This window comes from Calliphora vicina, chromosome 3 (assembly GCF_958450345.1).
Source record: "Calliphora vicina chromosome 3, idCalVici1.1, whole genome shotgun sequence".
In the NCBI taxonomy this organism is placed as follows: Eukaryota; Metazoa; Arthropoda; class Insecta; order Diptera; family Calliphoridae; genus Calliphora; species Calliphora vicina.
The window spans coordinates 125,528,609-125,556,066 of NC_088782.1; the positions used below are offsets into that span (position 1 = coordinate 125,528,609).

A 27,458-nucleotide genomic window follows, 5' to 3' on the forward strand; every position below is an offset into this window, starting at 1 on the left:
TTTATAGATTTCAATTAAAAATTGTCACGACATATCTTTAGAGGTTCTCAAATTGTTATGTAGAGGTTCTATAATTGTTTACAGACATAAAAAAGTATAAAATCAAAGACATATGAAAAATGGTCCTTCTAACCACTTTATTTTGGTCCTTCGAACCTGCATTTAAGATTATTCTTTATAGATTTCAATAACCAATTGATATTTTTATAGAATTTTTGATTTTCTCTTAAATTTTTATGGAAATTTTAAATTGCTTTGTCATAATTTTAAATTATGATTTGAAAATAACATAAACACACACAACATAAATAAATATTTAGAAATAGGAGTATATGTTTAGAATATAAAACTTTAAATAAACATATGTGTAAAAATTCACACACACACACGCAGAGACTCTAGTATAAACACCATATGGAAGTGTAGTTTTATTATGCTTTAGATCAATACAGAAAAAATATTGTATTTTATACATTTTTATTTCTAGCTCACAAAACATATAGATGGAAATAAATAAATAATAATAATCATAAAAAAAGAAACGTAAAACAAATATGCATTCTTTGAATTCGTGTGAGTAGAAATGGAACTACTACTACGAAATTCTCTCTATACAAGTGATAGATTACAAATGTATAAAGGAGAAAAATTGAACGGTGGTGTTAAAAAGGAAAAACTACTCAGATGGATATAGACGGCTCTGTTGAATTGTTTATAAGCGACACCTGGGAAAAATTAAAAAAAAAATTTTTGGGTAAAAAAAATTTATTGATGAAAAAATTACTTTTTTTCAAAAAAATTATTTTTGTTATTGTAAATTATTTCGTGAACAAATTGACACTTTTCATTTGATAAACATTTCGTCTTTGTAAGAAACACAGAATTCGAGATACTTAAGTTCAAAAATATTTCCAAAAAATCGAGGTAGTCCTAGATTTGTGATTATATCTGTGCCATTTAAAGACCGACATCTCTGGTTTTCAATACCAACATTTCTAAACGTATATATCATATATTAATACCAGAATTGGGTGCGTCAGATATCTGAGGCCTTTGGAATGTTGATTTCTACTAACTTACAAAAAAAAATGGTCCTTCGAACCACAACATATTCTTAGGGGTTCTGTAACCGTTTACAGATATAAAAAAGCATTAAATAATAGTATTTCATTTGACTAACAATAGATTAACTTAGCTCTCAAAGCCAGATGAAAAATGCTCCTTCGAACCACATTATTTTGGTCCTTCGAACCTCTATTTAAACTATCCTAGATATTAAGTTTAATAAGGTAGTGAACTAAATTGTTGCTATATTTGGTTTATTAATGCTTTTGCCCCACTGTTCACTGTCAATATGTTTTATTATTTTTCCATATTTTTTTTTCTCTCTCTCGTTGCATAAAACGTAAAAATTCAAATGCATCGAGCTATGTATTAATCTAAAAAAATATGTATGCACACACACTTTCCAATAACATTTATTTTGTTATTCCATTTACAGTGTGACTAACACACTGCATAAATAAGTGTGTGAGTATGTGTGTGAACAAAGTGTGTTTGTGTTTAAATATGTAAAATATTTTGTCGGGTATTTATTTGTTTTTTATGTGCAAAATATTTGTTTGCCGTAATATTTATCTACACAAAATTTCAAAAATACTTGCATTACTACAACATCTATTACCCCCCACTCCTCGACCTCCAATTTTTGGGAACAAAATATTAAATATTTCCATTTCATAGCTGGAAATAAAAACATTTTGATGTGTATTTTTTTAGGTTTTCTTGTTGTTTTTAATGTGCCATAACAAATGCGTTTTGTGAACTTCACATAAAACAAGCTAAATTCAAATGCAATTCTTTAAATATGAATTGTTTAAAATTTGGTCCTTCGAACCCTAATTAAATTTCAATTGGGAATCTTTAGAATTTGTAAATTGAGTTAAAAAAAGTAAATCAAACTCTACAAGCAATACAAATCCCAAATAAATAAATATGTTTAGAAAAACAAGTAAGAGTGCTATATTCGGCTGTGCCGAATCTTATATACCCTTCACCAAATTATACTTCAAAATTTTAAATATTTTTAGGTAAACACATTTTATTTTTCCAGTTGTTTTTTAATTTTTTGGAAAAAAAATTTTTTCGATTCTTATTTTAAATTTAAAAAATTTTTTTTTTTAAATTTTAAATTTTTTGTTTTTAAATTTAAAAATTTAAAAAAAATTTTTTTTTTTTTAAATTTCTGGTTAAAAAATATTTTTCCGATTTTGACCCATTGTAGGTCAAACTTACTGTGGTCTTATATACGTCGTTGCAAATGTCTTTGAAATATCTATCATTAGATATCCATATCGTCTATTAATGTCTTAGTAATCCAGATATAGGTCAAAATCGAGGTTGTCCTGGTTTTTTCCTCATATCTCAGCCATTTGTGGACCGATTTGGCTGATTTTAAATAGCAAACTTCTCGAAAGCATGTCTGACAGAATTATTGACGATTTGGATTCCGAAGATATCTGGGGTCTTCAGAAAATTGATTTCAACAGACAGACAGACGGACAGGGCTTAATCGACAGGGTTATCTATAAGGATCCAGAATATATATACTTTATAGGGTCGGAAATGAAAAATGTTGAAATTACAAACGGAATGACAAACTCTCACCTTCATGAGAAGGGTATAAAAATGGTCCTTCGAACTGGACATTTTCGACCCTATGAATTGCTAAACGTTATCGGGTGGATTTACAATAAATGGCGTATCTTTAGTATAAAATATAGTGGTATTTAAATAATTAAAACTGAGGTTTTCCTTTAAAAGCCAATAGTTTAAAAATTTCCACATATGGTCCTTCGTACCACAATTTAATACAAAATGTTTAGTGATTTCTTTAGTTTTGCTTAACCTTTTATTCCTGTTCATTTCATATTTACTTTTCCGTTTTCTAATGTTTATTTTCATTTAATCCTCTAACATTGTTTATGGCATATGTTTAAGCTAAAAATTAATTTCTAGTTTTTAAACTAAAGTTCAACAAATATAATTCATAAATAAAACAATGAACAATATAAATAAAAATACAAATACAACAAGCTACAAAATACACACTATACTTTGAATACTTTACACTTTTTACTTTTTTTTCTTTTTTGCTACGTTTATATGCATTTCAATTTACAACGCTATAATAAAAACATGCAACTAAAATCATGAAAAAAAAAGAAGGAGGAGCGCTTCTAAAAAACACAAACATTCCCTTACTTAAAAAAAGAAAGCAATGAAAATGAAATAAAAATATGAAAAACACATGACCAGAAAACTAGGAGTTGGGTGTTCTACATTCATATGAATTTTATACCTTGTATATATAAAATATATATATACACAGTATCCTTTTACTTATATGAGCAAGGACTTTGTTGCTGCTGCTGTTTTCTGGTTTTTGCATCATATTTTTGCCGAGTTTGATTCCCATGAACTAACGGCAAAACTATATTTCATGCGCATACTTTTTCTTTAGGGTAAGAGAAAGAGAGTCTGTCTCTAAAGCAATTTTATAATAATAAAAAAAAAAACACAAAACTACCACCACCACTAACTACTACTACTAAAACAATTTCTATATACATTTATTTAATACATATACTTATATTTATATTTATAGTTAGTATATGTAGTAGTATTTCTCGTTTATTAAAGATTTCGCTAGAGTAGCATCCCTATTTTTATGCCTGTCGTAGTTGTTTTTCTTTTATTTTTATATGTTCGCTAAGCCTAAAAGTAGACCATACAATTTTTATTTCAAAAGTAGGCTTTGCAATTTCTTGTTGTTGTTGCTGCTGTTCTTCCTCTTCTATTTATATGTGAGCTCAGTGATGTCGTTTCTCTTAATTTTTATGAGCCAACAACAACAACAACAATATTCATTTTACCGGGCTGTGTGCTATAGTGTTGCTTTTTTTTTATTTTTCACTTTATTTGTTACATACTAACACGCCTTTTGTATAGAATGACAAGGCGTAAAATATATGCAAAAACAAAGCATACTTTTAGGTGTACGTGTTGGGAAAAGAATATGGTGTGTAATTTTTTTCTTCTACTTCACACATTTCGTTTTTTTTTTAATAAGGCAACAGGTTTAAAGTGGGTTTCTAGTTAAAATAGTTAAATTTTATAAAGTTTTTACAACTTAAAGGAAATAAAAGCATTTAAAATTAGTTGGAAACTTAACTCCAATAAAATTTTATCAAATATTACCTTGTTTACGATTTTAAATTTTATGTTGAAATAGAAAAATTGTTCTTTCTAAAAGGCATGAACTAAAAAATTTATATCTCCTAGATAAACTCTAATCCATAACAATTTGAATTAAATTTCGGTACGAAGGACCATATTTGGACATTTTTAAACCACTAGCTATTGCAGTAAATTAATACATATGATTTAACCCATTGTATTACAATACTTTAGACTTGATAATGATATGAACTGAGACGGTATCATTCTATCCTTATTCAACAATAAAAGGAATTAATTATACATATATGAATTCGAAGGACCATAATTGGAATTTAATTTTAAAGAATTTGAAACAAATATTTTTTATAATGAATCAATAAAGCTTCAGTCTTCTTGAAGTCAATAAATATATTGTACAGATATCTTCTCTTTTACAAACATATTTAAGATTCCTTTTGAGACTTTAGGAAAGTTCGAAGGACCAATTTATTGCAAATCAAACTACTTATTTACTGAAAACCATATTTTCAATAAATGTATTTCTTAAGTGGCTACTTATATTGTAATGAGAGATTACACTATTTTAATAAAATATCAGGCGAAGGCCCAAATTTATTTTTGCAGAAACTAGTCCAACTAGTACTTCTTTGAGGAACTTATGTAAAGATTTATATATTGCTTATTTTATGGTAAACATTTTGCACTATATTTGGGTTGGAAGGACCAATTTTAATTTTTTTATATTTTGAAACATTTGCATAACATAAATTTATTCAAATGACCTATGACCTATGACCTTTTCCCATCTTTCTGGCCACATATGGATTCCAAGCCAAAATAACTGATCATATTTTAAGGCTAAGAACGAATAAAGCCAATATCGGATACTTTGTTCTGAAGTAGAGCGTATCCCAGATAAAGCTTTCTGCATCGATGTCTGGACAGTCTGGACTACAAAGCGGGTGAGGCAAAACTTCCCAACCACTTCATTCTAAATAGTTTTTAACAGGTTTCATGTGATGGTCTGGTCAGATTTCAGCAGCTCATAATAGACAGGATAATTTTTATGCCACAATGGATATTTGGCTTTGGTGTCATTTCGGCTGGTTGGCCGGGCTTCACATACGATCTCTTATGCTTCAAATAGATAAATTTTTCATCGCTAGTAATGATTCGGTGCAAAAATGATTTTCTTTTTATAGCGTTCAAGCAGCATTTCAGACATACAAAATCGTCTTTTAAGGTCTCTCGTCTTCAATTCGTGTGGTACCCAATTTCATTGCTTTTGGATGAATCTTGCTGCTCGCAAATATTTTTAAATTGCTGCTAGAGTAGCTGTCAGTAATTCTGAAAGCTCTAGTTGAGTTTGTCAATAATCTTACTGGAGTAATGCCTTCAATTATTGGTTTTCAAACTTTTTTGGCTGGCCTGTGAGATCTTTGTCTTCCGTGTCAAAATCCCCACTTCTGAACCGAACAAACCATATCTAGCACATTGAAAGCGATGGAAGGTTATTTATAAGTTTGTCATTCCGTTTGTAATTTCCACAATATAATTTTCTGACCCTATAAAGTATATACATATATTCTGGATCCTTATAGATAGCGCAGTGGATTAAGCTACGTCCGTCTGTCTGTTGAAATCAATTTTCAGAAGACCCCAGATATCTTCGGGAGCCCAATCATCAATAATTCTGCAGACATACTTTCGAGAAGTTTTCTATTCAAAATCAGCAAAATCGGTCCACAAATGGTTGAGATATGAGGAAAAAACCAGGACAACCTCGATTTTTTACCTATATCTGGATTACTAAGTCATTAATATAGACAATATGGATATCTAATGAAAGATATTTCAAAGATTTTTGCAACGACGTATATAAGACCATAGTAAATTGGACCTACAATGGATCAAAATCGGAAAAAATATTTTTTTTCACCAAAAAAAAAAATTTTTTTTAGAATTTAAAAAAAAAAAATTAAATTTAAAAAAAAAATTAATTTTAACAAAAAAAAAAATTTAATTTAAAAAATTTTAAAATAACAATTCAAAAAATTTTTTTTTCAAAAAATCAAAAAAATAACCTTGGAAAAAAAAAATTTTGTTTAAATAAAAATATTTAAAATTGGTATTTTGAAGTATAATTTAATATAATATAAGAATATCGCTCTCTTACTTGTTTTTATTGATTTTGTTTGATAATCAAAACTTATGAACTTTGTTCGAAGGAATGGATGTCTATTTTTTAAATGAATGTAAGGTTCGAAGAACCAAACTTTACCGAATTATTTCAGTTATATCATTTGCCTTATGCATTCCCAAATAATATAGAAATTACAAACGGAATGATAAACTTACCACTCATGCTGAAGTGTATAAAAAGCCTGTCAGTTTGCCAATTATGTCTGTGTTTATAGATAAACATAGTGACAGACAGGCGTTTGGGGAGGACAGCTACAGCAATTTTATCTTGAAGAAATTTTGATTATTTGGTTATATCCTTAAATCCCCTTAGAATAACCTTAATTACTAACAAAATACTAACAAACCAAACTAAACTAAACAATGACGGTCGTACTTTTAGTCTTTCTTACAAAATTTGTCGCAACACATGTTAGTCAATATTGTTAAAGGTTTTTGCTACGACATTTCCGGCCACTAACACTGCCTTAACACTAAGAAAAACTATAAAGTTGTAAAAATAACTAAAATGTTTTCGCAAATATGTATGTGAACGAGAGAGGGTGTTGTAGAGCACACACAACAGAAAAAAACTTACACACACAGCATATTTAAGAAAGAATTGACAACTTTTACAAATTTGAAGAAAACAAAAAAAAAAATTTACTCACCAAAAAACTTTTTAATGATGAACAACTACCAGTGTTCAAACCCACCAAAATAAAAGAAAAAAAAAAAAAACTTAAGCAAACTCTTGTACAAAAGACATATAAAAAGTTGGGTTTCTTTTCATTTCTTTTTGCTTACTTTTTGTTTGGTTGTGTCTTTTAAACTGATGTTATTTAACAATAAACTCAACTCTAGGTTGTTGTGGGAAAAACAGCAAAAGATGGGTGCAAATAAATGGGGGAAAAAAAAGAAGTACCAGCTAAATGTGGCTAACAATCAGCAAAAGATTCAAAACATATTTTTGTTTACTTAACAATGTTAGTTTCTTTCCTTATGATAACTTTAAATTTTTCTTTTGATTAGTTGAAAAACAAGAAGATTTTTTTAAAATTTAAGAAAAACCAGACAGAAAAAATTCCTTGATATCCTAAATTTGAGCTTCGATTTCACTTCCCTAACAATTTTAATTGATTTTTCAAATATTTTTTTTTAATTAAAAATTTTATATTTTTATTACCCCGAAAAATTTTAAAATATTTTCTTTAAACATAAAAAATCTCTTCCCCTGGTATTTATAGACCCTATAATTCTCATTTTATTACTTTTCCTCTGTTGTTACTTACATATTTCGAGGTTTCTTTATGCCCCCATAAATCACTTTTTAAATAGCCCTCTTCTTTTGCTTAAACAGCCTAAAAGTATACTATAGCTACAAATATCATGTGCATGATTAGATTATTTAACAATAAAATAAACGAAATTTTATTATATTTTTAGACATGTTACAAAGTTTCCTAAGAGGAAAGATAAAAGGGTAAAAAATACTTTGTCGATAACATGCCATAAAATGTTTTTTTTTTAATTTTTTTATAGCATATTTAAAGGCAGGCTAAGGAAACTGCGTACAACGATAAAACACCAATAAACTTAAAGAATAAAGAAGAAAAAAAAACAAAGAACAAACAATAATACGAGTATTTTTAAACTCCTACACGAGTATGTAAATGTTTTATGAACTAATAAAATCAATCATTGTTCAAGAATTTTTGATGTGCCAGAAACTAAAGCATATATTCAAGGGATACAAAGAAAAATGCTGGTTTTTGTTTAAAAACACACATAAAATTCAATAATGAGACTAAACATTGTTTAGAATTTGAACTAGAATTTGGGAAATTGTGTTGCCTACTTTTAGGAGATTTTTCTTTTTTTAATATATATTTAACAAATTGTAGTATTTGAAATCTTTTTCAATCCCAAAGAATTCCATTTTCTTTAACATGTTTTTAAACTGTCATTAAACTTTTTTTTTTGTATAATCCCAATACTTTATTGCCAAGTATTGAATGCATTATAAATAAATGCTGTTTTTTGTTTGTTTCTTTCTTTCTTTAACTTCGAGTGAAAGAAACTTTCCTTTATTATTGAGATCCAATTTTATTTCACTTTAAATCCCTGCCATCAAGGTATAAGCAACAAAATCACCCCAAAAAAATAAATATTATTGCTGGCTAAAGTTTTTAACATGTCAATGCAATTCACAATTGTATTCCTGTTACAATAAATTGTTCAAAAGAATAAAACGCAGTAAAAAATAAAACAAGAAAACAAAATAAGTTCACTTTATTTTCATTTTTTTATAAAAAAAAAAGTACTCAATTTACGTAAAGCAGTCTTTGCTTACAATTGTACAAAATGCGGGTTATTTTGTCGAGGCCACCGAAGCACCCAGTAGCGGCTTTATGGCAACCAAACATTGTATACAACAATAGTAAATCATTTTTCCTTTAGCTTGAAGTCTTTGTATCTTGTATTGAGAGAAGTTTGTGGCGGTTTTTGTGGCGGCAAGACAAAGAAGTTGAGGAAACAACAACAGAAAAGTAACAATATTTTAAATTGAGATACCAAGAAATAAAAGAAAAATTAGGACTAAAAGTATGCTGTTTTTATTAAATTAAACAAACTTAAAGGTATTCTTACGAAAATGTTTATATTAACTTTAGACTAGTTCAGTTCTGTTCTAGTTCTGTTCTAGTTCTGTTCTAGTTCTGTTCTAGTTCTGTTCTAGTTCTGTTCTAGTTCTGTTCTAGTTCTGTTCTAGTTCTGTTCTAGTTCTGTTCTAGTTCTGTTCTAGTTCTGTTCTAGTTCTGTTCTAGTTCTGTTCTAGTTCTGTTCTAGTTCTGTTCTAGTTCTGTTCTAGTTCTGTTCTAGTTCTGTTCTAGTTCTGTTCTAGTTCTGTTCTAGTTCTGTTCTAGTTCTGTTCTAGTTCTGTTCTAGTTCTGTTCTAGTTCTGTTCTAGTTCTGTTCTAGTTCTGTTCTAGTTCTGTTCTAGTTCTGTTCTAGTTCTGTTCTAGTTCTGTTCTAGTTCTGTTCTAGTTCTGTTCTAGTTCTGTTCTAGTTCTGTTCTAGTTCTGTTCTAGTTCTGTTCTAGTTCTGTTCTAGTTCTGTTCTAGTTCTGTTCTAGTTCTGTTCTAGTTCTGTTCTAGTTCTGTTCTAGTTCTGTTCTAGTTCTGTTCTAGTTCTGTTCTAGTTCTGTTCTAGTTCTGTTCTAGTTCTGTTCTAGTTCTGTTCTAGTTCTGTTCTAGTTCTGTTCTAGTTCTGTTCTAGTTCTGTTCTAGTTCTGTTCTAGTTCTGTTCTAGTTCTGTTCTAGTTCTGTTCTAGTTCTGTTCTAGTTCTGTTCTAGTTCTGTTCTAGTTCTGTTCTAGTTCTGTTCTAGTTCTGTTCTAGTTCTGTTCTAGTTCTGTTCTAGTTCTGTTCTAGTTCTGTTCTAGTTCTGTTCTAGTTCTGTTCTAGTTCTGTTCTAGTTCTGTTCTAGTTCTGTTCTAGTTCTGTTCTAGTTCTGTTCTAGTTCTGTTCTAGTTCTGTTCTAGTTCTGTTCTAGTTCTGTTCTAGTTCTGTTCTAGTTCTGTTCTAGTTCTGTTCTAGTTCTGTTCTAGTTCTGTTCTAGTTCTGTTCTAGTTCTGTTCTAGTTCTGTTCTAGTTCTGTTCTAGTTCTGTTCTAGTTCTGTTCTAGTTCTGTTCTAGTTCTGTTCTAGTTCTGTTCTAGTTCTGTTCTAGTTCTGTTCTAGTTCTGTTCTAGTTCTGTTCTAGTTATAATAGTAGATGTTATACTGTATTTTATGTATAAAGTTAAAGCCTACTTTTAAATTGTTGCACTGAAATTTTTTGTCATAATTTGTTTTAACAAAACTCTTTTTTCTTTAACCTTTCTTTACTTTGTGTTTAATTGTTTTTAATTACACATTTCATAGCATACTTTTCCTGAGGTTTTTGTGGTTTATAACAAAATTTTCAAATTGTTTGTGGTTGACGCTGCACAGAATCTGAGAAAAAAAACACACACACACACAAGAAATTCTCTCAAACTTGTATGTTGTGTTGATTTTTGGTTTTGCATATAAATTTTAATGATTTTTCAATAAATTTTTGTAAAAGAAGTTAAAGGGTTTCTTGGTAGGTTTTTACTAATAGATAAATGGGGAAGTAAATTCGTTTTTGGAATATTTAAAGCAATATCCTTATATCAGCCTAAAAGTAGGCAATATTTTTATAAAATCATTGAATATTGTCGGTAACTTCATAAAAAGTATTATTTTTAGCTTTTTTGTGCTTTAGCCTTAAATCATGCTTTAAGTTTCTATTTGCCTTTGCTATTTAACTTCAATATTTTCGAAATATCCTTTTCATACAATTTTTAGCTCACAAAAAAACACTCTCGTAATAAAACAACATTTCACACTTCCCATATTATAATTACAAATTGTTGTTAAGGGTTTTTGGCAAACTTTTAAGTTCTTTTCTATACTTTTTGTTTCCTCCATCCCTCGAATACTCTCCTTGTTGCGAACAATACAAAAACTTTAACTTATTTTCTAGCAATGCTTTTTATACAGAACAAAAAAAAAATTACGTGCACTTTTTACTCAGCACTGGCTTTGCACTTTATCATTGTTTTCTAACGCATGGCTGACTGCATTTTCAATTGTATTCCTTTTAAAATTCACACAATTTTGCCACTTGCCGTAGTAGACGGTAGTAAATGCAACAGCAATAACAACAAAACTGCACATAACAAGCAGAAAGAAAAGTACTACGTACAACAACAACAACTGCAACAAAACCAAACAGAAACTTTTTCATTAATAACGATTTTCCATTAAGTATCGATTGATTTTGTTAGCACACTATAAACTCACTTTAGAAAACGAAGTATGCAACACTTCTAACAATACAATACTGTAACCAGCAGCAACAACTACATCAACAACAACAGCCAGCCACTTCTTGTAAGAGGAGACTTCATCATTGAAGGGTGTTTATTGCAGGCAAAAAAAAAATACAAACTGAAATTGTTAGGTTGTTGTTTTTTTGTTTTCCTTTTTGTTAAATACAAACAAAAACAACAACAAACAGTTATCGACAAGCATTTAACTCCTCATAACTGTAATATAGAAAAAAGTTTTTTTCATACAAAAAAGTTTACAAAGCTGTAAAGAAAAATTTTAGTTTAGCGCAAAAAAAGGGAAGTACAATTCTTCAAAATAAAATGTTAAATCTTAATGAAAAAGTTTTTTTTATTTTAAAATAAAGTAAAGAAACTGATGGTTTTAAGGCCATGGAAGGAAATTTTGTAAAAAAACTTCTTTGGAAAAGAGCAATTTTTGATTTTTTTAAAAAAGTAGTATTTTTAAATATTTAAAAAAATAGTATTATAAATACTTTTCTAAAAATACCGAATTTTTTAAATAATATTTTTGGTAAATTTCAGATAGTAGTATTTTTAGTACTTTTTTAAAAAGTAGTATTTTTGTAGTTTTATCAAAGCTTTTTAAAAACAATACAATTTTTAGTAGCTTTTAAACATTTTGCAAAATTTTTTTATTTTTACTACTTTTTTAAAAAGTATTATTTTTAGTATATTTTAGGTAGTATTTTCAGTCCCTATCAAAAAAGATTTATTTTTGTACTTTTTTAAAAAAGTAGTATTTTTGGCACTTTTTTTAAAAGTAGTATTTTTGCGAACTTTTTCAGAAAAATTAAAAAAGTAGTATTTTTGGTACTTTTTAGAAAAAAAAGTACTAAGTTTTTTTAGTGTATTTTAAACACGAATCACTTTTATTTTTGCCACTTTTTTAAAAAGTATTATTTTTAGTATATTTTAGGTAGTATTTTCAGTCCCTATCAAAAAAAGATTTATTTTTGTACTTTTTTAAAAAGTAGTATTTTTTGTTCTTTTTTTAAAAAAGTAGTATTTTTTGTACTTTTTTAAAAAAGTAGTATTTTTGCGAACATTTTCAGAAAATTTAAAAAAGTAGTATTTTTGGTAATTTTTAGAAAAAAAAGTACTAAGTTTTTTTTAGTGTATTTTAAACACGAATCACTTTTTTTTTACTACTTCTTTAAAAATTATTATTTTTAGTATATTTTTTTGAAAATACTACCAGACCCTATCAAAAAAAATTTATTTTTGTACTTTCTTAAAAAAGTAGTATTTTTTGTACTTTTTTAAAAAATTAGTATTTTTGTGAACTTTTTTAGAAAAGTTAAAAAAGTAGTATTTTTGGTACTTTTTTAAAAAAAAAGTACTAAGTTTTTTTTAGTGTATTTTAAACACGAATCACTTTTATTTTTTATTTTTACCACTTTTTTAAAAAGTATTATTTTTAGTATATTTTAGGTAGTATTTTCAGTCCCTATCAAAAAAAATTATTTTTGTACTTTTTTAAAAAAGTAGTATTTTTTGTACTTTTTTAAAAAATTAGTATTTTTGAGAACTTTTTCAGAAAAGTTATAAAAGTAGTATTTTTTTTAGTGTATTTTAAACACGAATCACTTTTAGTACTTTTTTTTAAAGAAATAGTATTTTAATTACATTTTAATAAATTTATTGTTAGTACCTTTTGAAAAAGTGGTACATTTATGTATTTTTTTAAAAAAATAGGATTTTTCAGTACTTTTTAAAAACTTTTAGTAGTTTTTTAAAAAATATTTCTTTTTAACTTTGATCATTTAAATTGTATAACTCCCAATTTATTTTATTATATTCCCCTAAAAGCATGCTTTAAATTTATTACTTAGTTTGGCACTCCAAAATTAGGTCTTATTTTTAAAGAATTTCTATTTCTATTTTTAAAAAAAAAGCCCTTAAAAATTAACTTTAATTTAGATTTTTGCTTAATAACCCCAAACGAATAATTTCCTTTTGTTTACATTTTATTTAAAAATATTCCTTTCTTATTATTACTTAACAAACTTTAGGCTTTTAATCTCTAGGTATATATAAAACAAAAAATAAAGAAAACACCGAATATAAAATATGACTTTGGCCATAAAAGCGAATGCAACATTGTACGGAAAGTGTTAGTATGATTTAAGACCAGAAACAATTCCCTGCCTCTCTCACTTAATTCTGCATAATATACCATTGTTTTCTAATAACCACCACAGGAAACTCCCATTGCCAAACGCACTCTTTTAGAGTCTAATATTTTATCACGGAAGCGTAGCAAAATATTTTATGATGCTATAAAAATTAACAATTTCCTTAGTCCTTTTCAACACCTAAACAAAAAAAAAAAAAGAAAAATTTTTAAACAAAAAAAATTATTATTGTGCATTGGTTCAAGGTGATTAAATAATATTTTATGTTTTCTAAATACACTATCTTGGTTTGGAAAAACAAGAAATCATAAAAGTATGGTTTAAAAAAAGCTAATAAAAATGTAACAAATTCCCCTAAAAGTATGTTAATAATTTTATATGTTGCATAAAATCAAGGTTTTGCCGAGTTTTTGTTGTATTTCAATATTTTTTGGTTGGAAAGAAAACATTAAATAAGTTTTTTCTTTTAAAATATGGATTAGTATTCAAATTATTAGATAAAATGAAGGGCATACTTTAAGGCTGAAAATTTAGTTTAATGAGTATTTGGCATTTTTAATGTTCTATTGCATATTTTAGTTTGATTTTTAGTTCAAAACAAACAATTTGATAATTTTTCATTAAAAATTCTTTCAATTGTTTAATAAATACAAAAATTTTTAAAAATATAAAAAAGCTTATAAAAATTTTTTGTTTTTAGCAACAGAACCCCTAAAAGTATGTTAGTAATTTTATATGAAGCATAAAATCAAGGTTTTTCTATATTTTTTTAACATTTTTTGTTTTGTATTGTTTGGTTATAAAGAAAAATCTGTGAAAAACCACATGCAAATATTTACTGGTACATTTTCTTCAAAACATTAAGTTCTTTTTTGGATTTTTATGCAAATAATTATAAAATAATGATTCTTAGGAAAAAAGAGAGACCTACTTTTAGGCTGTATGTTTTGTTTAAGGAATATTTAGGATGTTTAATGTTCTATAACATATTTTAGTTAGATTATGAGTTATTTTATTCCCAATACCCCTAAAAGTATGCTAGTAATTTTATATATATTATAAAATCAAGAGTTTACTGTATTTTTTCATAGAATTATTAGTTTTATATTTTTTTTTTGTTTGAAATAAGACTGTGAAAAACCTCACACAAATATTTTTTGGGAAAAAAATTTCGTAAGAAAAATTTAAGAAAAAAAATTTCAATAAAAAAAATTTTGGCTCAAAAAATAATTTTTAAAAAAAATTTCGTTGAAAAAAAATTTAGTGAAAAAATTTGGTAAAAAAAAAATTTAGGAAAAAAAATGTTGGGAAAAAAAATTTTGTTAAAAAAAATGGATTTAAAAAAATTTCGATGAAAATTTGTGAAAGAAGCGTGATAGACTCGGTTTTTTGCTTATATCTCAGCCATATGTGGGTTGATTTTCTCTATGTTGGACTCGGAAAGTTGATTTCAACAAAGTTCTTTTCTTCTCAATACCCCTAAAAGTATGCTAGTATTTTTATATGTATTATAAAATCAAGATTTTACTGCATTTTTTCATAGAATTATTAGTCAAATATTTTTTGATTGATTTTTATGCAAAAAATAAGGAAATATTGAATTGAAAAAAACAAGTACCAGTGCAATATTCTGCTGAGCCGAATCATATATACCCTTCACTAAACTATACTTTAAGCAAAAATAAAAAAATATTGAAAACTATTTTTTTTTTGGAAAAAAAATTTTCGTAAAAAAAATTCAGAAAAAAAATCCAGTAAAAAAAAATGTTAAAAGAATTTCGTTGAAAACAAAATTGGGTCAAAAACAAATGCGGTGAAAAAAAATTTTTTGTTGGAATAAAAATTGGGTTAAAATGACTTTTGTTGAAAACAAAAATTTTAATGAAAATTGGAGAAAGAAGCGCGGTAGACCTGATTTTTTGCTTATATCTCAGACATTTGTGACTTTATTTTCTCTAAGTTGGACTCGGATATTGATTTCAACAAACAAACGGACATGGCTATATCGAATCCGCCATATATAATGATTCGTAATGTACATTATGTGGAAAGATGTGAAAATTACAAACCTCTGCCACTGATTTAAGGGGTATAAAAAGAGTGCCACTCATTTAAGGGTATAAAAAGAGTTGCCTACTTTTAGGCTGTAAATTAAGGTTAAGGAACATTTAGATTTTTACTTCATTTGTCCTTATTTAAATCCAAAACACACAATTTGATAATTATTCATTAAAAATTTCTTTATTTTTTCAAATTCTCTAACTACTTGCTGTATTTTCTCCCCCATATTTTCATTTTACGAAAACAAATTATTCAAATTGATTTTAGTCACACAATTTTAGTATTGACCTACTATCAACATTTAGCCAACCACCCACATTTACACAGCACACAGTTAAAACTTAATAAATTTATTTCCCTTTTCTGTGCATATACCATGTTTTTTACTCTTCATTTTTTGTTGGTTGTGTCTTATTTTTTGGGGGACAATATATCTTGTGCCCACATAGACAACCAAATACAAAAAAACTGCGTGTGGTTTATTTTACATAAAAACTCAATAAAAATAATGATGAGTTTATTTTATTTTTTTTTTTTGTTACCAAAAAAAAGGACAAACACACAAAATAAAAATAAACAGGTTAATGGACATTAAGAGTCCACCATGTCTGGCCAACAAGAACTGAGTAAAATTATCGTAAATATCAACAAGATAGCTTTTTAAAACAACTACAACTATGATAATAAAATACAATTTTTATATAGAAAACTTTGCTTTACAGTATCTGTGAGAGCTCAATAACTTTGTTTGCCAAAGTATTGGTAGCAATGTATCTTATATTTTGTCCTATAGTTTTATACATTTTATTAAAGTTTAAGTTGTATTGGTTGGTTTTTTTTTGTTTTGTTCATTTTTTATTAGTGTCATGTATTTTTATAGTTCAAAGGACATTTGAATGATTGAATGAGCGCATGATTTCATCCCTTTTGGGGTTGTAGTAATTCTTGTCTTTCTATGTATTTTATTTTTTTTGTTGTGTATAAAAGTTTCTTGGTTTCGGTTTTTTTTTTGTTGGTTTTGTTTTAGCCTGCTTGTATGTAGTTTTCAACATGTTGGTGTGGTCTTCGTTAAAGTTCATGTTTTGCAGTCATGACAGTATATCAAATTACTTGGCCCACTCCAAATCATGCATACTCCAACATACACTCACTTACTTATACATCAAACATGTAGAAATTCTAGAAGAGCCCAGCAGTTTTACAAGTAGCCAATGTTTCCATTGTATAAGTCATTTGATATGTATTTGATCTTTGTATGGCAAAATATAAGTCAATGGGTTACTTTATACACCACAGGTAATCTAACATGAAGTTAATTGTCAAATTTTGTTTGCACAGCAATTTAGTAAATAGTTATTTAGATAGATCAGTTAGATTTCGTTAATTCTGTAAAAAAAAATTAAATGATAGATAAAATCAAAAATTAGGGACAGTCATCCAAAACAGCTGGGAGATATTTGTATGTATGTAGAGTAAGTTTGAGTAGTTTTAAATGTATTACTAGTACTATCAAAGTATCTAGTAACTACAAGAACATACCATCCATACCAGAAAGTAGGAAATTGTTTAAAACACAGTGGGCCTTTAAAATGCAAACGATTTTAAATGCTTAAATATAAATATACCCATATTATCAAATATTTATTTATAAAATTGTTCTTATTTTGACCCACTGTCTGTATGGCATACTCATGTTTTTATTATCAGGTTACTCACGTTGTTATTTTGATGATAATGATGATGACGACTACGATGATTATAATGGTGACGTTTTTCTTTTTTTTTCATTTTTTTATTCATACACTTGTGTATATAAATTCTTGTCATTTTATTAAGTATATAAAAAAAATCAATATTTATTAGATTACTTTAGAATATTTATTTGATGGAAAAAAAACCTGTATAAATATAAGAAGACTTTTTTGACATCTTGTTATAAATTTATATTTTCTAAATTTTTTTAAAAAAATTTAATAATTTTTCTTTTCTCTTTCTTGTCTTTTTAGGTAAGTGTTTGCGATAAACAAATAATGAACTACGTAAGTAATGAAAAAACAACACAATATTTTTATTTTGTTAAATTTTCATTTAATTACTAAAGACGGTTTTAATTTATGACAAAATCAGGAAATTTTAAGTTTTTATGATTTTACAATTTAAGGAAATATTGCAAAAAATCAATAATAAATCCTGGAAAAACTTGTTAAAGTCTTGGCAATTATTAAATTACCGTTTTTACAAAAAGTACTTTTTTTTGGTACTTTTTAGAAAATTATCAAAAATAGTACTTTTTCAAAAAAAAAGGTTCGAAAGTAATTTTGAACAAAATTTAAATTTTACTAAGCTTCTAGCTAAGTTTCTATAATTTTCTAAAAAGTACCAAAAATAGTACTTTTAATAAATGATAAATAATAATTTTTAGAAAAATTTTATATGAGCGTAAAAAACAAACATTTTATTGGTTTACTTTTCAAAATTTTTTGATATATGTAGATAATTTTACACTTTTGTCAAAAAGTATCAAAAATTAGTGCAAATTTCAAAAAGTACATTTTCGAAAGAAGTACTAATTTTTGATACTATTTGACAAAATTTTTTTTTTTTTTTAAAAATTTACTCACATTCAATACTAATTTAATTTTTACACGTCTTTTAACGCAGTTTTATGAATTTTCCAAAAAAATGGTACCAAAAATAGTACTTTTTGAAAGTATTTGAAAATAAAATTTGTTATATAATCCAAAATTCCTAGATTTAGATAATTTTACAATTTTGTCTCAAAAAGTACCAAGAAAGTACTTTTTCCAAAAAAAGTACCAAAATAATTTTTTTTATAAAATTTACTCCCATTCAATACTAATTCAATTTCTACTCGGCTTGTAGCGAACTTTTATGAATTTTCTAAAAGGTACCAAAAATAGTACTTTTTGAAAATATTTTAAAATCTCAATAAATTTTTAAGAAAATGAAATTTGTTGTTATATAATCCAAAATTTTTTAAATTCGGAAATTTTTCTCTTTTGTCAAAAAGTAGCAAAAAAAAGGTACAAATTTCAAATAGTACCAAAAATTGTACTTTAGCCAAAAAAGTTACGGAAGCATGTTTGAGCAAAATTTACTTAGTTTCATTAACTTTTACTGAGCTATTAGCAAATGTTTGTGCATTTTCTAAAAAGTAACAAGAATAGTACTTTTTGGAAAAGTCCTATTCTTGGACTTGTCTCCTTAGAAAAAATCGTTTACTTAATAATCTAAAATTATTTCACTCTACAAATATTAGACATTTGTCAAAAAGTACCAAAAATTTTTACAATTTGTTAAAAGTACCAAAAATAGTACTTTTAATAAAATTGCGGAAGAATTTGTTATGCGAAATATAGTTACTTTCAGTATTAATTAAACTTTTACTGGACTTCTAGCGAGCTTTTATTCATTTTCAAAAAAAGTACCAAAAATAGTACTTTTTGAAAAAGTTACAAAATCATAAAAAAATTCAGAAATATTTAAAAAAAAATCAAATTTTGTTGTTTGACCAGCCAAAATGTTTTGCTTTAGAAAAATTTTCACTTTTGTAAAAAAGTACCAAAAAAGATAAAAATTTCAAATGGTACCAAAAATAGTACTTTACCCAAAAAAGTTGCGGAAACATTTTTAAGCAACATTTATTTAGTTTTATTAACATTTACTGGGAGTTTTGCAAATTTTTATTAATTTTTTAAAAAGTACCAAAAATAGTACTTTTTGGAGAAGTCTTCCTTTTATACTTAGGAAATGTTTTTTACTTTATAGTCAAAAATTCTTTAATTTTGAAAATGTCAAAAGTACCAAAAATTTGTATAATTGTTCAAAAAGTACCAAAAAAAGTACTTTTAATTAAATAGCGGAATAGTTAGTTATACGAAATTTACTTACAAATTTTCATACTTTTTGAATTAATAGAAATATTTTAAATATTTTTACCAGCCAAAATAAATTTTTCACTTTTGTCAAAAAGTACCAAAAAAGGTACAAAATTCAAATGGTACTAAAAATAGTACTTTACTCACAAAAATTGCGAAAGAAGTTTTGAGCAACATTTATTTAGTTTCATTAACTTGTACTGGTCTTTTTGCAAACTTTTATTAATTTTCCCAAAAGTACCAAAAATAGTACTTTTTGGAAAAGTCTTCATTTTATTTTTAATTTTCAATGAAATATTTATTTATTATTTGGCCATTTCTTCAAGCTTAAACAAGATTTAAAATCATTTTGAAATTTTCTCTTTTTTTTCTGTCTGCAGTCTCCGTCTACTTTGGGCCAAAATGTCAGTTTATTTTTCAGACAATTTGAACTTTAAATGATTTTTGCTGTGTTATTTACATACACTTAATATTTGTTATTGTTTATTATTTTTTTTTTTTGCTACATATATGAGTTGTTGTATGTTGTATTTACTCATCATACACAGGGCAAGAAGTTATAATTTTTGTTGCATAAAAATTCCTGTAGTGTAAATAATTTGCATAATTTTCAGCTGCTGTATTAAAAACTCCAAAAAAAAAAACACATGCACACAACAAAATATATTTGTATATAACGTATATGGGAAAAATAATGAAAATCATATATGAGAAAAACAGAATATCCTTGCTCGTATGCAAACTTTAACACAAGCTTAACCTCTAGCCATATTTTTTCAATACAAGAGCAGTAGAGTAGTACCTTCATTTATATACTGTATTTTGTAACAACCATACGTGGTACATTTGTTCATCCTTTTCATTTTGTTGTTGTGTTTTTTTTCCTCAAATGTAAATTGTTGTTAACTACTCTTTACTCCCCCCTCTCTTGCAATCTGTGAGTTGCTACTCAAAGTATTGGGTTTTTCATACTGCTACAAAAAATATATATATATTTTCGGGGTAAAAACAATTTTAAAAGAAAAAAACAAGAATTTTTTTCCAAATATTTTTGTTGTTGTGGAGGAAAATTAACATTTTTTTTTTTTGTGAGGATTTGGAAATTCTGATGCAAGTGAGCGGGCCTGGTTTAAACTTTATACGTTTTTGTTTTTTTTTTTTGATTATTTTGCAACACAATTTTTGTTAATGTTGCTGTATCTGTTTATTATTGTTGCTGGCAGTTGGAGTTATTTTCTGGGAATTTTTTTGGCCTGTGTATGAGTGTGTGCATGTGGTAAAGTGTAGTTTATTTAGCGGCACAAAATTAACTTCAGCAGCCCTCATCATCATCATCCTCATCATCGTCTCCATTATATTCTCCATCATTATGATTGCAAACAACAACAACAACCACATCAGCAATATCATCGTCATCATCATGATGAGCCATCAACATTATCGGGGCCAACAGTGCATATGTTTCAAAATAAGATACAAAACCAACAACTGTAAGGCTAAAATGTGCAGGCTTTAAATACCTTTAAAAAAAATAAAATAACAGTTTATAAACATCACTTACGAAAAAGTTTTCGAAAAGTAGTAGAAGAAGGAATGGAAGTGCAATTTTTTAAATAGCCGCAATTGGGAAACTTTATGAAGTTTAAAGAATTTTTTTGATGGAGTAACAAATATTTGGAAATATTTTTAAAACAAATTTAAGATAATATAATAAAGCATATCTTCAAAAAAGTACTTAAAACAATTTTTCCATGAAAATCATTTGAAATTTTTTTGCAAAAGAACTATTTTTATCAAAAATTTGGAAAAATAGAAAAAAGTACCACATTTCTCCTAATTTCCCAAAAGTACTTTTTGGAATAGTACCAAAAGGAAGGATTTCTGATCTCAACTAACTTTATTTTAGTATAGCTATTTGTTTGCTAGACTTCCTGACAACTTTTGTAATTTTTCTGAAAAGTACCAAAAATAGTACTTTTTGAAAAAAATTTAAAATTTAAAAATCTTAATTAATTTTTAAGTAACTGTAAAAAAAATAGTTTAAAATGCATAAATCTTTGATTTTCACATTGTTCAAAAAAGTACCAAAAATAGTACTTTTTGCCAAAAAGTCGCGAATAAATTTCTGAACAAAATTTGCTAAGTTTAAATAGTGTTTTAACGTTTACAGGACTTTTAGTGAACTTTTGTTAATTTTCTAAAATGTACCAAAAATAGTACTTTTTGAAAAAAAAAATTAAAATGTTATTATATTTTGGAATATTTGTAAAAATATTTTTAATAACTGTAAAACTCCCCAAAATTCTAAGATTTGGAAATTTTTTTAATTTGTCAAAAAGTACCAAAAATTTGTACTAATACATTTTCTAAACCAAATTTGCATTGTTTTTGTATTAATTTTATTTTTAGGGATCATCTTTGCCATTTTTTTAACTTTTCTAAAAAGTACCAAAAAAGTACTTTTTCAAAAAAACTTTTTTTTCTTTGTTTTTATTTTATTGTACTCAAGAAAAGTACCAAAAAAGCAATTTTTGATAAAATTTTTCACATTTGTCAAAAAGTACCAAAAAAGTCCCGAATTAATTTCTGAACAAAATCTACTATGTTTTAAATTAAAATATTATTAAAAAAAACCGTGTTAAAACTTTTAATACTGTTATCTAACTTTTATTAATTTTCTAAAATGTACCAAAAATAGTACTTTTTCTCAAAAATAATATAATAACATTTTAATGGATTTTTTGAAATACGTTACTGTAAAACTCAAAAAGTACCAAAACTTTGTATGCACTATTTTCATAAAGTACCAAAAATAGTACTATTAGTCAAAAATGATAAGAAACACTATCTAAACAAAATTTACATTGGTTTTGTATTAATTTTAATTTTAGAGAAAATTTTTGTTATATTTTTCAATTTTTCTAAAAAGTACCAAAAAAAGTACTTTTTCATAAAAACTTCAGTTTTGTATATTTTTATATGATATTTCAAAGAAAAGTAACAAAAATATATCTTTGATAAAAATGTACCCATGCACAAACGTACCAAAAATAGTACTTTTTGCTAAAAAGTTGCGAATTAATTTCTTAACAAAATTTTGTAAGTTTTATTACTGTTTTTACATTTATTGGACTTTTAGCTAACTTTTATTAATTTTCTAAAAAGTACCAAAAATAATACTTTTTCTCCAAAAAAAAATAAATAAAATTTTAATGGATTTTTTAAATTTGTTTCTGTAAAACTCCTCAAAATTCTAAGATTTGGAAATTTTTTTCATTTCTCAAAAAGTACCACAACTTTGTACTATTTTCATAAAGTACCAAAAATAGTACTTTTAGCCAAAAATGCTAAGAAACATTTTCTAAACCAAATTTATATTGTTTTTGTATTAGTTTTATTTTTATAGAATATTTTTTCCATCATTTTGAATTTTTCTAAAAAGTACCAAAAAAAGTACTTTTTCATAAAAACTTCAGTTTTGTATATTTTTATATGATAATTCAAAGAAAAGTACCAAAAAATTTATTTTTGATAAAAATGTTCCCATTTTGCAAAAGTACCAAAAATAGTACTTAATTTCTGAACAAAATTTACTATGTTTTAATACTGTTCTTACGTTTACTGGACTTTTAGCGAACTTTTTGACATTGTTTTTGTATTAATTTTAATTTGAGAGAACATGTTTGCCATATTTTTTAATTTTGCTAAAAAGTACCAAAAAAGTACTTTTTCATAAAAACTTTAACTTTGTTTATTTTTGTATGTTAATCATAGAAAAGTATCAAAAAATTATATTTTTGATACAAATGTTCCCATTTTAAAATATCAAATGATTGGAAATTTGGTACCAAAAAAAAAGTACTTTTTGAAAAATTAGTTTTTTTACTATAACAATGTAATTATGGTTAGAATGTGAAAAATTTTCGATGATTTTCATGAAGTACCAAAAAAGTACGTTTTAATAAAAAGTATCAAAAAAAGGACTTTTGAATAAAATGCTCAATTTGGTTTATTTTCGTATGTTAAAAACATTTTTCTGAAGATTTCTTTAATAAATTTTGTCCCTTTCTATTTGTGTGAACAAATAGAATTTTTTCTCTCTCTGCTTTAATCTATTGTTCTAGTTTTCCAGTTTATTTTATTTAATGCGTTTAACCTTTAACCTTTTAAAAAATTGAGTGTAAATAAGAACAATTTCAAATCTCTTTTTCTACCTTCTTCAAAAGGTAGAAATAATTTCATTATAAATTATAACAATTCCAAAGAAAATCTTGTGATTCTTTCTACATTTTTTTTATAATTCTAAAATGGGCCTGTAATTCTACACTCAAGGTTATAAATTATGCAATATTCTTGTTGTTCTAAATAATTTGTAACATTTTATATGCCAGCATTAAAACTGAAACAAATTATATACAAGAAAAACAAATACATAATAACAGCTGACATCATAAATATAAAATAACGAAATAAATTTACAACAAACTCAAAAATTTTACATCAAATAAATATATGAGAGGTAGAACCTCACAGCACAACATCATTTGTTTACTGACCCTTGCTTTTAAATGACCTTTAGATGTTGCTTGTTTTTAAAAATTTTAGTATTTCAAATAAATGAAAACAATAAAGCAAAAAAAAACAACTGAATATTTATAAAATTTGCACAGGTTGTTTCTTCTTTTCCACAGTGTTCCAAAAGGGAAAAGGTATATGTAGGTGTATAAGTTATGGCCAGCCAGGTAATAAGCAGTTGTAATTTAAAACCTCAAACATATAGAATGGCAAGATGAAATTTAATAAAGCTACAAATAAAACTTTAGGAAACAAAAAATAGGCTACATTTTTTTCTCTAACAAAATTTATGTATAAAAATTCATATAAAATTGCCAAAAAGAGACAGACGGACACCACAACATTACCAATGCCAGCTCATTTATATGTAAATTTCAAATAAAATGTTTGCAGAAGTATAGAAAGGTATTGTTTAACTACTTATTTACCTTTACTACACACTTAAATAAAACAAACCCTGGCCACGAATAAAGGGACTTGCTCACACACACCACATTGAAAAAAGGACTTTTCTAAGGGAAAAATAAAAAAAATGAAAACATTAAAATTAAAATACTACAGTTTAGTGGTTGAGCTTCCATCATAAAAATTAAACAAAAAACCTTAACAAAAATTCATTTTAGACTGACACCGAACAGACTGACTGTATTGCAGGGTTTTGTTTCCTGTTCGCAAGACAAACAACTGTTTATTTCTACTAGATTTGAAATATTACACAGAGAGACCCCCTCAATAAAACGTGGTGTGAAATGAAATTATTATGAAAAAAAGAAAGACTCTAGCATATTCGGCTTTTTTTTTGTTGAGCATAATTTAAGGTGATGGTTTAATTGAAAATTGCTTTTAGGCGGTTTTTTTTGTTATTATTATTCCTTGAATTTTTATGTTTCGTGTTTGAGGCAACATAAATGTTGAATGTTAAAACCTCAAAAAAACAAAATGTTTATTAATTTTTAAGTACATTTTTTTGTTGCATAAGTATATATTGCTTGAACAGCTTAAAGCATTGATGTGAAAATAAACGCCCCGAAAAATATGCAAATAAAATGTAATTAAAATTATTTTTTTTACTTAATCTTTGCAAAAGGGAAATTATGAATTTTATGAAAATTTACAAACTATGTATTATAATTAAGGCATTTTAAATACATATTATACTTTAAATTAATTTAGACTTAATATACATAAATATATCTATAAAAAATTGGCATACTTTTAGGGGATTAAAATTAAAAATTCTTAAACTTTTTATACTCTTAAACAAAAATGTAAGAAAGGGGAAATGCTGGTTATATAAACATGAAAAAACGACAGGATGTGAAGAATTTTAACTAAATCAACTGTAAAAAGAGAACTTTTTTTACTTTTAAAGATTTTTCAACAAAAAGTACCGATAGTACCTTTTTAAAAAGGTATTTTTTTTTCAAGCAAGACGATTGATTTTATGAGTATTAAGAATTTCTAAGCAATTTTCACTACTGTTAAGAAATTTTCAACAAAAAGTACTTTTTCAAAAAGTACCGAAAATACTACCTTTTTTATTGAATTATTTTTAAGCAGATCAGTTATTTATTTACTTTGAAGAAATTTTCAACAAAAAGTACCGAAAATAGTACCTTTTTAAAAACGTACTTTTTTATTGAATTATTTTTAAGCAAGATGATTTATTTTATTTACTTTGAAGAAATTTTCAACAAAAAGTACTTTTTCAAAAAGTACCGAAAATAGTACCTTTTTAAAAACGTACTTTTTTATTGAATTATTTTTAAGCAAGATGATTTATTTTATTTGCATTGAAGAAATTTTCAACAAAAAGTGCTTTTTCAAAAAGTACCGAAAATAGTACCTTTTTAAAAACGTACTTTTTTTTATTGAATTATTTTTAAGCAAGATGATTTATTTTATTTGCTTTTAAGAAATTTTCAACATAAAGTACTTTTTGAAAATGTACCGAAAATAGTACCTTTTTAAAAACGTACTTTTTTATTGAATTGTTTTTAAGCAAGATGATTTATTTTATTTGCTTTGAAGAAATTTTCAACAAAAAGTACTTTTTCAAAAAGTACCGAAAATAGTACCTTTTTAAAAACGTACTTTTTTATTGTATTATTTTTAAGAAAGATGATTTATATTATTTGCTTTGAAGAAATTTTCAACAAAAAGTACTTTTTCAAAAAGTACCGAAAATAGTACCTTTTTAAAAACGTACTTTTTTATTGAATTATTTTTAAGCAAGATGATTTATTTTATTTGCATTGAAGAAATTTTCAACAAAAAGTGCTTTTTCAAAAAGTACCGAAAATAGTACCTTTTTAAAAACGTACTTTTTTATTGAATTATTTTTAAGCAAGATGATTTATTTTATTTGCATTGAAGAAATTTTCAACAAAAAGTGCTTTTTCAAAAAGTACCGAAAATAGTACCTTTTTAAAAACGTACTTTTTTTTATTGAATTATTTTTAAGCAAGATGATTTATTTTATTTGCTTTTAAGAAATTTTCAACATAAAGTACTTTTTGAAAATGTACCGAAAATAGTACCTTTTTAAAAACGTACTTTTTTATTGAATTGTTTTTAAGCAAGATGATTTATTTTATTTGCTTTGAAGAAATTTTCAAAAAAAAGCACTTTTTCAAAAAGTACCGAAAATAGTACCTTTTTAAAAACGTACTTTTTTATAGAATTATTTTTAAGCAAGATGATTTATTTTATTTGCTTTGCAGAAATTTTCAAAAAAAAGCACTTTTTCAAAAAGTACCGAAAATAGTACCTTTTTAAAAACGTACTTTTTTATAGAATTATTTATAAGTAACATGATTTATTTTATTTACTTTGAAGAAATTTTCAACAAAAAGTACTTTTTCAAAAAGTACCGAAAATAGTACATTTTTAAAAACGTACTTTTTTATTGTATTATTTTAAAGCAAGATGATTTATTGTATGAGATTTTGAAAAAATTTACTATTTTTCGAAATGGTACTTTTTGCATAAAAAAGTACCATTTTTTTTAGTACCATTTTGGAAAAGTACCATTTTTTTTAGTACCATTTTTGAAAAGTACCCCAAATAGTACCATTTTTGAAAAGTACCCCAAATATTACCATTTTTGAAAAGTACCCCAAATAGTACCATTTTTGAAAAGTACCCCAAATAGTACCATTTTTGAAAAGTTACCCAAATAGTACCATTTTTGAAAAGTACCCCAAATAGTACCATTTTTGAAAAGTACCCCAAATAGTACCATTTTTGAAAAGTACCCCAAATAGTACCATTTTTGAAAAGTACCCCAAATAGTACCATTTTTGAAAAGTTACCCAAATAGTACCATTTTTGAAAAGTACCCCAAATAGTACCATTTTTGAAAATTAGTAATAAAAGTACGTTTTTTGAAAAGTACTAATAATAGTACCCTTTGAATAAAGTACTAATAATAGTACCCTTTGAATAGA

At 25.8% G+C, this 27,458-nt stretch overlaps 1 protein-coding gene across 11 annotated transcripts in view; it reads left to right on the plus strand.

Moving 5' to 3' along the window:
* The window catches only part of bru3 (bruno 3), a 339,939-nt gene that overhangs the window by 19,962 nt on the left and 292,519 nt on the right, over positions 1-27,458 (plus strand). For 5 of the 11 annotated variants that reach the window (XM_065502877.1, XM_065502872.1, XM_065502868.1 and 2 more), the window contains exon 2: positions 17,542-17,574. The exons of the other annotated variants lie outside the window; for them this stretch is intronic. In XM_065502877.1, coding sequence (XP_065358949.1) covers positions 17,542-17,574 — 33 coding nt within the window. The remainder of the gene's footprint in view (positions 1-17,541; positions 17,575-27,458) is intronic. 11 annotated transcript variants of the gene reach the window in all.